The sequence below is a fragment of the Vulpes vulpes genome, chromosome 8, assembly GCF_048418805.1.
Source record: "Vulpes vulpes isolate BD-2025 chromosome 8, VulVul3, whole genome shotgun sequence".
Classification (NCBI taxonomy): domain Eukaryota; kingdom Metazoa; phylum Chordata; class Mammalia; order Carnivora; family Canidae; genus Vulpes; species Vulpes vulpes.
The window spans coordinates 89,882,138-89,894,484 of NC_132787.1; the positions used below are offsets into that span (position 1 = coordinate 89,882,138).

General features: G+C 40.7%; 1 protein-coding gene across 5 annotated transcripts in view; it reads left to right on the forward strand.

The window, feature by feature from the left end:
• The window catches only part of RBKS (ribokinase), a 93,877-nt gene that overhangs the window by 40,062 nt on the left and 41,468 nt on the right, over nucleotides 1–12,347 (forward strand). For all 5 annotated transcript variants that reach the window (XM_072767943.1, XM_072767942.1, XM_072767940.1 and 2 more), the window contains 2 exons: nucleotides 4,621–4,712; nucleotides 11,050–11,238. In XM_072767943.1, the coding sequence (XP_072624044.1) occupies nucleotides 4,621–4,712; nucleotides 11,050–11,238 (281 nt within the window). The remainder of the gene's footprint in view (nucleotides 1–4,620; nucleotides 4,713–11,049; nucleotides 11,239–12,347) is intronic.

The window sequence follows — 12,347 nt, forward strand, 5'->3', positions numbered from 1 at the left end:
ATGATTATGTTGGGTGTGGTCAGTGCCCTCTGCAGCTCCATACTACTCCATGGTACATCTTGTGTCTCTAGTTTTACGTGGTTCCAGGATGGCATCATTTCCCCCACCTTATCTATTGCAAACGTGCATTCTTCTTTGATTAACCACATCTATTCATTCTTCACATTTTTTTCACCATGGTAAAGTGTTTATGTTTATTTTTGGTAGCATGAGCCAAAGAAGAGTCCTTGCTTTATGGCATTTTCATTTTTCCCCTAACTTTTTTTACTAGTCAGACTCTAAGCCTAGGTATCCAGCCTATTACCATCCAGCATTGGTTAAAATGCTTTCCTTCAATAGGGAAATAAGCAGATAAGATTTGATTCTTTTTTTTTTTTAGATTGATTTATTTATTCATGAGAAACACACAAAGAGAGACAGAGACAGAGACATAGGCAGAGGGAGAAGCAGATTCCCTGCAGAGAGCCTGATGCTGGACTCGATTCTTAGATCATGCTGAACTGAAGGCAGATGCTCAACTGCTAAGCCACCCAGGTGTCTTGATTTGATTGACTTTTATACAATATTTATGGTCAAATTAAATTGTAGGATTTCTTGTTCCAACAATTCTATTGCTTAAAATTCAGTGTAATTGTTTCTTTAAAATTTGTATTTAGGGGCGCCTGCGTGGCTCAGTTGGTTAAACATCTGTCTTTGGCTTAGGTCATGATCCCAGGGTCATGGGATCAAGCCCTGTGTTGGATCCCTGCTCACTGAGGAGTCTGCTTCTCCCTCTCCCTCTGCTTCTACCCCTGTTTGTGCTAGCTCTCTCTCTCTCTCTCTCTGTCAAATAGATACATCTTTTAAACAATAAAAATAAAATTTATTTTTATTGTGGAAAATCTCAAATATATATGGACATACAGAGACTAGTATGGTAAACCCATATATACTATCACTTAGCTTCAATAATTCTCAACACATGGCCAATCCTGTTGCATTTATACCCTAACTGACTACTCCCCACACCCTCCCACTGCAACCTTGGGTTATATTCTGAAGCACCAGCCAAACATTATACCATTTCATTCACAATAGACTTGATTTTTGCTGTAAGATATTACACATCTTTTAAGAATGATGTCTTTGCCTGGTGTACACCAGGTAATCTCTGGTCAGATTTATTCCCATCACCCTTTGGAATTAATCCTTATTAGTTTAGTGAGTAACCTCTCAGACTTTTTTCTCTTCTGTCCAAGTATATAAATGTAAATACACATACAATTATGCTTTGCTTTATTAAAAAAGGAGGAGTCATACTAAAGATTTTATTACAAAACTTTCTTTTTGGGATCCCTGGGTGGCTCTGGTTTAGTGCCTGCCTTCGGCCCAGGGCTTGATCCTGGGGTCCTGGGATCTGGTCCCGCATTGGGCTCCCTGCATGGGACCTGCTTCTCCCTCTGCCTGTGTCTCTGCCTCTCTCTCTCAATCTCTCTCTCTCTCTTTTCTTGTGTCTCTCATGAATAAATACATATAATCTTAAAAAAAGAAAAACTTCCTTTTTTTCACATATAAATTATAGAAAATTTTCTGTGACAAAACAGAGATCTCCTTCATTCTTTTTAACAGCAGCAGAGTATTCTTTTAGAGCTATTTTCTTCCTAACCAATCCTGTCTGATAGAAGCTTAGGTTTCTTTTTATTTTTTATTTTTTTCTGTTAAAAACTAGCTGAGCATCACTTTGCATGCCTATGTGTTTCTGTGGGAGAGATTTGGAAAAGGAATTGCCGGATCAGGGCTCTTTTGAGATAAAATGGAACTTTAATAAGAGTAGCTCAATGCTATTGTTCCATACGGGTAGCTTGCTCTACCCTGTGCTCAAACGCATTTGCGTGCAGATTGGAGATCACAATACATGAGCAATGCTTTTTAATTTCACCATTTGAGGAAAATAGGAGCAATATATTTGCTCTGGAACTGTAAAAAGTAGATGGGTGTGTTGGAATGCTGGGCATGGAGGGCCTTTACGCATAATTGACATCTCTAAGACCTTGCAGAAACGGGAAGACCAATGAGAGACTGTTGCCAGGCTATGAATTCCAACAGAAGGCAAAAGAGATGGGTGGACAGGCGGGGGTGTTGGGCTGTGTGTGAAGGACAATATAATAACAGTAATAATCCCTTACACTTGTACAACACTCTACAGTTTACAGAGGGCTTTTACACCCAGTTTCTAATTTAAGCTGCACAATGACCTGTACAAAAATATGAGCAGCCAAAAATATACCATAGAATTTTTGTGGATGGACATTCTAGATTCTAAAATAATGAAAATGTGAGAATAGCATTAGCCTGTAAACCACTGGACAAGATCCACTAACCAAACCAAAATGTTAAGACCAAGGAAGGTGTAGAAGCAAACTAGCTAGCCTCAAGCTAGCCTCACCAGGCAGTAGTGGACAGTTTCCATTAGCCATGTGCTGATAAGCATCTACCCAAGAAGGTGGAATGGATCAGTGCTGTAACAGCTGTGGAAAAGCCACGTGGACAACTCATCAATGTGCGCATTTTCCCAAGAGATTCTAATCAGATTTGAGGTGAAGCCTAAAAGTCATGCACTTTAATTGTGGGACCCAGGAAATTTAACAAAAATCCCCTACCCCTGGACAAGCAGAGCAGGACTAACTCCATTTTGTGCTGCACCTGCCACCTCCTGTATCACACCCACATGACCTGCTTATTGCTTAAGGCACTGCCCCACCCTAGTCAAGCCACTGGGCACACCCTAATCGGAAATCGGCTCATGACAATGTAACCCTGCCTTGTGCCCGCCAAAACTGCGGGCCAATTCTGACCAAAGTAATAGGCCAGCTCAAATGGGTACTATAGGGTAAGATGTAATTCAATTGGCCACCTGCATGTGGACCGACATGACTGCGCAACTTTCTGCGTATCCCATGGGCCACTGGCCCCAATAAAGCTGCTACCCCTCTTAATCTCCGGGTCCAAGTCCCTGCTCCGCTGTGTCGGGTACACTTGGACCCAAGCTTGTAAATAAACCCTCATGCGTTTGCATCAGTGTCGGCTCCTCGGTGGTTTCTCATATGTGCAATCTCGGGCACAACATTATGAGGTCTCCTAGTGATGCTGATGTGCAGCTAAGTTTGTGAGCCACTGTTCTGGAAGGGTCTCTGAGAATTGCAGGTAGAAGATTTTACGCTGTGGGTCCATAGTAGATTGGAGTCGCTAAACACATACGTCAGTGGACCTGGGTAGAGGAAAAGAAGACCAACCAATCTAGTTGGATCCTCTGGTGGATAAGTAAGTGTTTTGACAAAGAGGGAGCTTCCTGTGAATGTAATCTCTAAAGACTTTAAAATGTATATATATATATTTTTTTTTCAAAATTCCACATCAAACATTGTTTTAAAATACTATAAATGGGGATGAAGGTTTGCACTGCTATAAACAGAGTCCTGGCCTAGAGATGACCAATACTGGACTTTTTTTTTTTTAAGATTTTTAATTTATTTATTCATGAGAAACACAGGGTGGGGGTGAGAGAGAGAGAGAGAGAGAGAGGCAGAGACACAGGTAGAGGGAGAAACAGGCTCCATGCAGGGAGCCAGACACGGGACTTGATCCGTGACTCCAGGATCACACCTTGGGCTGAAGGCAGGCGATAAACCCCTGAGCCACCCAGGGATCCCCCAAACACTGGACTTTAAGCTGGAGGACCCCAGGTAGGGACCCAGCTTAACTGTGTTAAGTGTATGACCTTAGACCTCACTGAAGCTCACTTTACTCCTCTGAAAAATGTAAGTATTCTTCTAACACTGTAATGCTATGACATTCTCATTTTCCCTGTCTGCTATCCCCATCCATCCTTCTCTTATAGGCTCATAGTCTGAGCTAGCTTTCAGCCTCAGATCGAATTTATCCTCCATTCTCAAGCTTTCTTTATGTTTCCAGGTTGCTCATAGAAGCCAAGAACGTAAGCTTCTGTGAAAAGTGTATATTTGGGGAGCCTAACTGGTTCAGTTGGTGGAGCATGGGACTCTTTGTCTAGGGATTGTGGGTTTGGGCCCCACCTTGGGTGTAGAGATTACTTAAAAATGAAATCTTAAAAAAAAAGTACATGTTTGCATGAGTAATTGTGATATATTTGGAAGACATGCATAGGTGTACAAAACCTACATATGTAAATGAACTTCCTACTTCCTGTTCTTACCAGGAAATTTCTTTTATCTCTTCATTACTTCTTTCCAAACATCTCTTTTTTTTTCCTGGAAAATGGATTTATGAACAAAAATTTTCACCAGCCTGAATGTTCATATCCATACATGTCCTTTCATGTCACAGCATTTAAAATTTTATGTTGCCCTTTGACATAACTTTGTAATCACCTTGGTTGTGATACTGTTGCTTGCCCTTGAAGTTGAAATGTTGTAAAGTGAAAAAGGGAGCAAATGGAAATAAAAAGGGGCTGGGACTAGGTCACCACAGAGATTGAGATTTCAGACTTTTCTAAGTCAATTTGTCATCTAATGGGGAAAATGCTGCACATGGGATTTCCCTTACTGTCTATAAGTGCACCATGTTAAAAAATGATCGCTGAACCCCCCTTTCCATTCTTTACAGTGAAAACATTGTTCAATCCAGCTCCTGCTATTGCTGACCTGGACCCTCGCTTCTACACGCTTTCAGATGTGTTCTGCTGCAACGAAACTGAGGTAAGGATGGAAGGTTTTGCTCCCTCCAGAAGAAGCCAAAGACTTTCATGCAAGTGGATGAAGCAAAGAGGCAGTACTAACCACTTCAGTTTGATTGCATGTAAATTCTTGGGCCCATTGAAAACAATTGTCAGACAACTAGGGTGTGGAGAAAAGGAAATTAGTGAGTTCTGGGCAGGGGGGGGGGTGGATTTCTTGAGTCATCTCCATAATCTGGCATTTATCAAACCTCAGCTATTTTTAGTTCCCTCCCTGCCTTCACGCTATTGGTGTTTTGTTTTCTTTTTAAATTGTTCTACATTCTGTGGACTAATTAGTACTAGAGTTGCTAGATTTAGCAAAAAAAAAACCAGAATGCCCTGTTAAATTTGAATTTCGTATAAACAACAAGTGGTATATTAAGTGTACTTGTGCTATAGAATGATTTGTTATTTATCTGAAATTCAAATTCAGCTGGCCTAACAACCCTAATTAAGATAGGACCCCTGGAGCATTTGCTACATTTTCTTGTGAAGACCCTGGGACTGCATGGGTGTACAGACGTAGGCTCCCTGTTGGTACCACAGGAAGGACCTCTGGGGCCACTCTGTTAGGAGAGGGCCCTCCCAGACCACCTGAGGATCATAATGTATAGATTTGCATAAAATACTGATCAATATGTTCAGATGGTGCCATCCATTCTGAAGCATTTTAGGAAGAAAATTTCAGTATTCCTCCTTTTTATAGGCCAGACCATTTTAGACCAGAGCTTGCTCTCCACATTGGGAAGAAGGACATATTATTATACAATGCAACATGTAGAGAGAGAAAGTTAGTAATTAAAGAATTATAATAGTAATTGTCCATGTGGTACAAGAAGGCTGCATGCATGTTTCCAGGATTTCCCAACCTGCCTTTTTGTTAATTTTATCTCTCAGAACATGAAGTAAACAAAAAAGAAGACTGCCACAGGAAACTAATTTTAACAAATCACAACAGGTTATGCAATATTTTTGAGCAACCACCATAGCCAGGCCTTGTGCTAGGAGAAAGGGATTGTGGGAAATAGTAGCTATTGCACAATAAGAAGTTTGATTACTCTCCACTGCCAACTGGCTTAAATTTCCCTGCTGCATACTTGGAGAGCACTATATTTATTCTTCAAACACTCATCACAGCTCAAATTACTTATTCAAATACTTCTATCTTCTCTACTGAATTACTAGTCCTGTGAGGCTAGGGACATCTGTCTCATTCACTGTTGTATCCCTAATGGGTAATCCTAATTGTATAGTTATCTACTGTTGCATAATAAATTACCCCCAGATTTCAGGGCTTACAATATAGTAATCCCCCTTTATCACGGGGAATAGTTCCAAGACCCCCAGTGGATGCCAGAAACCACAGATAGTAACTGAACCTGATAAATATTATGTTTTTTTCCTATGCATACATACCTTTGACAAAGTTTAAGTAATGAAGAAGGCACAGAAGAGGTTAATAATAATAACTAATAATAAAGCAATTTTAACAATATATTGTCATGAAAGTTTTATGAATGTGGTCTCTCTCTCTCTCTCTCTCTTTCAAAATATCTCACTATCCTGTACTCACCTGTCTTCCTCTTGTGATGATGTGAGGTGATAAATGCCTTTATGATGAGATGAAGTGAGGTGAGTGACACAGGCTTGAGACACAGCAGGTAGGCTACTATTAACCTTCTGACGATATGACAGGAGGAAGATTACCTACTTTCCTGACAGCAGTTGACCACGAATAAGTGACACCAAGGAGAGTGAAACTGTGGATAAGGGGGGACTACTGTAATTATTTCGTGTCCTGTACAGTTTCTGTCCATCAGGAATTGAGACAGGGCACAGCATGGCTTGTCTGTCTCCATGATGTCTGGGGCCTAGAAGACTCAAGGGTGGAGAGCAGGAATCATACTTCACTCCCATGCTTGCTAGTTGATGCTGGCCTTTGGCCAGAACACTTAACACTTACACAGGACCTCTCCTTGGGACCTGGGCTTCCTCACAATGGAAGCTGGGTTCCAAGATACAGTATCCAGAGGATGAGAGAGAGGGAACCAGGCAGAAGACATGTTGCCTTTTATGACATCACTTTTGAAGTTACTGACTGAGGCAGGAAAGTCTACCCTTGCACCCCTTGTTTCAATATAAGATTGTCCTTGTCACAGTGTGGAAAGAGCATATATAGTGTGATATATATTGATAGAATTATATTTGGAAATTATGTAACTCTGTTATATTGTACCTGGCACATAGTTGGCACCTAGTAAATGCTTTTTGAATGAACAAATGAACAAACTTTGGTCTTTAGGAAAGTTGATCTCAGACACTCAGTGGAAAAAAGAAAAACTTTAAAAGCTTAATTAAGATTCTTATGGATGACTTCTAAAAAGGATAATAATGTAAATTCATGCTTTAAGATACTCTCTCTGGGGGCATCTGGGGGGCTTAGTTGGTTAGGCATCCAACTCTTGATTTTGGAACAGATCATGATCTCAGGATCATGAGATCAAGCCGCACATCGGGCTCCGTGCTGGGTGTAGAGGCTTCCTAAGATTCTCTCACTCCCTCTCCCCTCCCTCCTCCCTGTTCTCTCTTTCTCTTTAAGGAAAAAAAAACCCTCTCTCTGCTAACAGACGAACCATTGATAAATAAATACACAAAGAAAATAAATAAATAAATAAATAAATACACAAAGAGACAATGAAAAGATACAAGCTCAGAAACAAGATAACTCCACAGATCAGAAAGGGAACAGAATCCTAGAGCATTCAGCCCTGAGTGTGCTAGAAGCAGGTATAGGTGGTAGGGACCTCCAATGGGTAATAGGCACTAAAAATGTGCCCCTCATGGGAGCCTGGAGCAGTGTCCACTGCTGGAACCCAGAGATGCTAGGCTTGAGACTCCCCTGCTAACCAAAAAAAGTAGAGGAAGCTGCTAAGCCTGCTACCCGGACTACAGCATTATGTAAAGCTACCAAGCTGTGGAGACAGGACAGAGGTACTGCCTGTGATCAAGAAGGAATCAGACCAACTGCTAACCTGGTGACCAGGAATGTGACTAGATTGGCAATATCGCCAATAACAGCAGAACAGGAACTCCATATTGCTGATATAAAACTTGGCTCTGGTTTAGAGACCCTCAGGGGCCTAACAGATGCTACTATGAAACCACTGAAAAGGCAGGGGTGATACTTTTAATCTACTTTTGATCTGAGGACTCATGCCTTTCTTCAGTTCTTGATAACACCTTACAGTTCTTCTAATATTGTTTCTCTCTAGTTCCCTCCTTTCTCTTCTTTCACTCCAACTAGATGTATGTTAGAATTGCTTGAGCTATATTTCATTTCTCTAAATTTCTTTTTAATATTAAAAACATTCTTTCTGTGATACATTCTAGGTGAATTGAGTTTTTCACTTGTAGGTGAATTGATCAAGATTCTCTTTCAATTCACTAATTCTTCATTCTATTCTAATGTTTATCTTCTAGTGAGTGGTTTTTTTTTCCTAATACGTGTAATAATAGAAACATTTCAAAGGTGTTTTTTCATTTTCAAGATTTCTAATTGATTGGTTTTTATATTCACATATCATTGCTTCAATTGTTTCTCTTTCACACTTACTTTCTCCTTTTTTTTAGTAATAAATTTATTTTTTTATTGGTGTTCAATTTGCCAACATACAGAATAACACCCAGTGCTCATCCCATCAAGTGCCCCCCTCAGTGCCTGTCACCCATTCACCCCCACCCCCTGCCCTCCTCCCCTTCCACCACCCCCAGTTCGCTTCCCAGAGTTAGGAGTCTTTCATCTCCTTTTTTAATGAATGAGAATCTCAATCATACTTATTTTAAAGCCTTTCTTGGCATTGTTTCATTATTTGAATTTTGTCTTGGGAAAATTCATCCAAGACTATTGATGTTGTTGGATAACTTTTGAGCATTATGCTTCCTCATTTGCAGGCTCATGTTGCTCTCTCTGAGTTGTGGAATCCCACACTTTGGTTCCCAGTAGACTGATCCTGCCTCTGCAGTGGTTTCATGGTAGACTCAATCCATTGGGTGTCCGACTCTCTTTTTGGCTCAGGTCATGATATCAGGGTCCTGGGATCGAGTCCCACATCAGGCTCCCCACTCAATGTGGAGTCTGCTTCTCCTCCCTCTGATCCTCCCCCCCCCACTCCCACTCATGCTCTCTCTTGCTCCCTGTCATGCTCTCTCAAATAAATAAATAAAATCTTTTTTAAAAAAGTATCACCTGAGATAAATAGATATAACTCCCTCCTAACATGCATTTTAATGGAACTGCATAAAGTGAAAAGTATAGACAAAAATATTCTTAAACAGCCAGAGGGGAATAAAGACAGATAACATATACATGATAAGAATATCCAATACTTCAATGATTGTAAAAGGGGAAAATGGAAGAATTGGTGTCCATGAAAAGGAAAATAGATCTTTTTAAACTTTAGTATATTTGTAATATATCTGTACTATATGGAACTGTGCAGTTAAACAGAAGTAGAGCTATACATATCAACACAAATGAAATTACATTAATGGAAGAGGCACATTGCTAAATAGTATCTATGGAAGGCATGATTCACCTTCTTTAAAGAGAAACATCTGAGGCAAATAAAATAACACATTAAGATTTATTAAAAGCAGGTGGTAGGTACATGGGTGTTTGTATTACTTTTTTACATTTAGGAACTTTTCATAAAAGAATAGTTTTTAACAGGTTTTTAGAAACCACAAGAATTCCATGTTTCTGCAAATATACCATCTAATTCAACAGATGTAAGTGATCTCAGTAATGAAGATCAGTGAAAAACTTATGAAAAGAAAATAGAAGGTGGCCTCAAGGCATAGCCAACGCAGACAGAAAGGGTCTGTGGAAAAGATGGTTCAAGAAGGACACATGGTCAAGTTAATGAAACCTTTGCTGTGGGGAAGACCAAAGGAACAGACTCTGGGGGTGACGTACAGGCCATAGGAAAGGTTAATCTGGGCATTTTCAGCGTAGGCACAGGAAGAAACAGACTCTTTCTTAGGAAGAAATAGGATACAGAAAAGACAATTTGGCTATAAACTTTTTGAGTCAAAAAATATCCTATAATTCATCTAGTCCAGTAATTTTGCAGCCACTAATTTCAGAACCATAGAGGGTCCCCAGAGATGCTAGAGGGGTGCCTAGGGGATGAGGAAGCAGGGCCCCTACTACAGGCAGAGCCTTTGTTACCTTCTGGGAGTGAACTGTGGTCCTGTGCCAGCCCCTAACTTTCCAGACTGTATGTGACTTGGGGAAAGTCCCAGAGTCAGTAAGTAGTGGGCATCTGGATGTCAGCACAGTGCTCTCTCTGCCACACAGGAATGCCCCTCCTGCTCTGCTTCCATCTTCTTGAACAAAAACAAACAAAAGAAATGGGTGTTGTGCAAACGTGGGAAGCTGTGACTAGTAATAAGAGAAAGGCATTATGGCCCAAGAGGGGCCTAGAAGAATTACGGCCTTAGGTGTGAAATTTACAGACGTGATTATATCCAAATCATTGGCAGCAGCCCCTCCCTTTCTCCTGCCTCCCCTCCCCTCTGCCTTTCTTTTGTAGAATTCTTTGTTCTCCCTAATTCTTTTTTTTTTTTTTAAGATTTTTAATTTATTTATTCATGAGAGACACAGAGAGAGAGAGAGAGAGACAGGCAGGCTCCATGTAGGGAGCCTGACATGGAACTCGATCCTGGGTCTCCAGGATCACGTCCCCGGCTGAAGGCAGGTGCTAAACCGCTGAGCCACCCGGGCTACCCGCGTTCTCTCTAATTCTTGATGAAAATCATCACACATACACACAGAAAAGCTGAAAGAGCAATACAACAGATAGCCATAGACTGTCCGCCCAAATGGTTGTTAACATTTGCCGTTTTGCTTTCTCTCTCCCCGTGTGTATTTCCTTTTGTTTTTCTCGAATCGTTTCAGAGTAAGTTGCAAAAAACATGATACCTGACCCCTAAATATTTCAGTGTGTGTCTCCTGAAAGGAGCCACAATACCATTCTCACACTTAAGAAAATTATCAATAATAATATACTGTCATCTAACATCCAGGGCCACGTTCAAATTTCCCCAGTTGTCCCAAGAGTGTCCTTGAGAGCTAATTTTTGTTGTCATTGTTGTTGGGTTATTTCTTTTCTTGAGCCAGTGTGTATCAAAGCTCCCGATGGCATTGGTTGTTATGCAAAAGAAGGGAGACGTTTTCTAGAAGAGCAAATCCAATCTGGAAGTGGACCCAGGTCACTTTTCTCACTGATTTTTCCTTTCACTTTTATGTATTCCAGGCTGAGATCCTAACTGGCCTGGCAGTCGGCAGCCCTGCAGATGCTGGGAAGGCTGCGCTGGTGCTCATGGAGAGGGGCTGCCACGTGGTCATCGTCACCTTAGGTGCTGAAGGATGCGTGATGCTGTCACAGACAGAACCTGTCCCAAAGCACATTCCCACTGAGAAAGTCAAGCCTGTGGATACCACGGTAGGTTTTAAAATTTCAAAATTACCTCTGCCTCCTTGAAAATCATCATTTGGTAACAAAGATTCTGCACCTGAATTTTTGGATCATAAGATAAGGGCCTGAGGAAGTGATACAATAGAAGAGAAGAAAAACCAGGCAGGAGGACTAGCTCTTGATCATTCCTTAACCAGCGGGGGGAATTTATACAAGTCAGTTAACCTCTCTGAGCCTCAGTTTCTTCATCCATAAAATTGGAGTAGCAATAGCAGAATACCTGTATTACCTATACTCAATCACTGATTCATTCAATAAATATGTACTGACTACCTGTTATGTGCCAGTCATCTGTTAGGTGCTGGGGCTTTAGTGATGAACAAGACAAAATTTCTGTCTCATGGGGCTTAGATTTTAGATGATATAGCAATCGCTGGTTCTTACAAGCCTCTCGTGTGGAGAGAACAAGTGCACGGGTTGGCAGAAATCATTATTTTAGTCAACAGACAATAACAGCTAACATTTACCTCATGCTTACTATGTCTCTTTTGCATACATCTCATATAATCTTTACAATTATGAGATGCAAGTTACTGTCCTCATTTTACAGATTTAGAAACTTGCTAAGGACCATAATGCTAGGTTGTAACAGAGATAGGGGTTCAAAACTCGGCCTGTGGACTCCAGACACTTCTTGTGTAAGGTGCTGCATTAAGGATAAGCAGGTTAAGTGGATAAGTCACAGCCCAGAATGGAGTAGAAAGGAAACAGGTTAGAAAAAGAAGCTCAGGGTCCCTCTAAAACCGGGAAAATAAAAATTGCTTGTGGCCTACAATGGAGAAGAGATGGGGACATGCCTGGGTGGCTCAGCAGCTAAAGTGGCTGACCTTGATCTCAGCTCAGGATCATGAGTTCAAGCCCCGCATTGGGCTCCTCATTGGGTGTGGAGCCTACTTTAAAAGTTTTTTTTTTTTTTTAATTTAAAAAAAGAGAAGAGCTGACTAGCAAAGTAAATAAGTGTCAGAGATGCAAAACTAGAGCTGAAGAAGAATAAACATTTTAAGGTTCTTATTTATAAGAAGTTAGTATATAATTATTTATAAAATATACTTTGGTTTTATGCTTAGAAAATACTT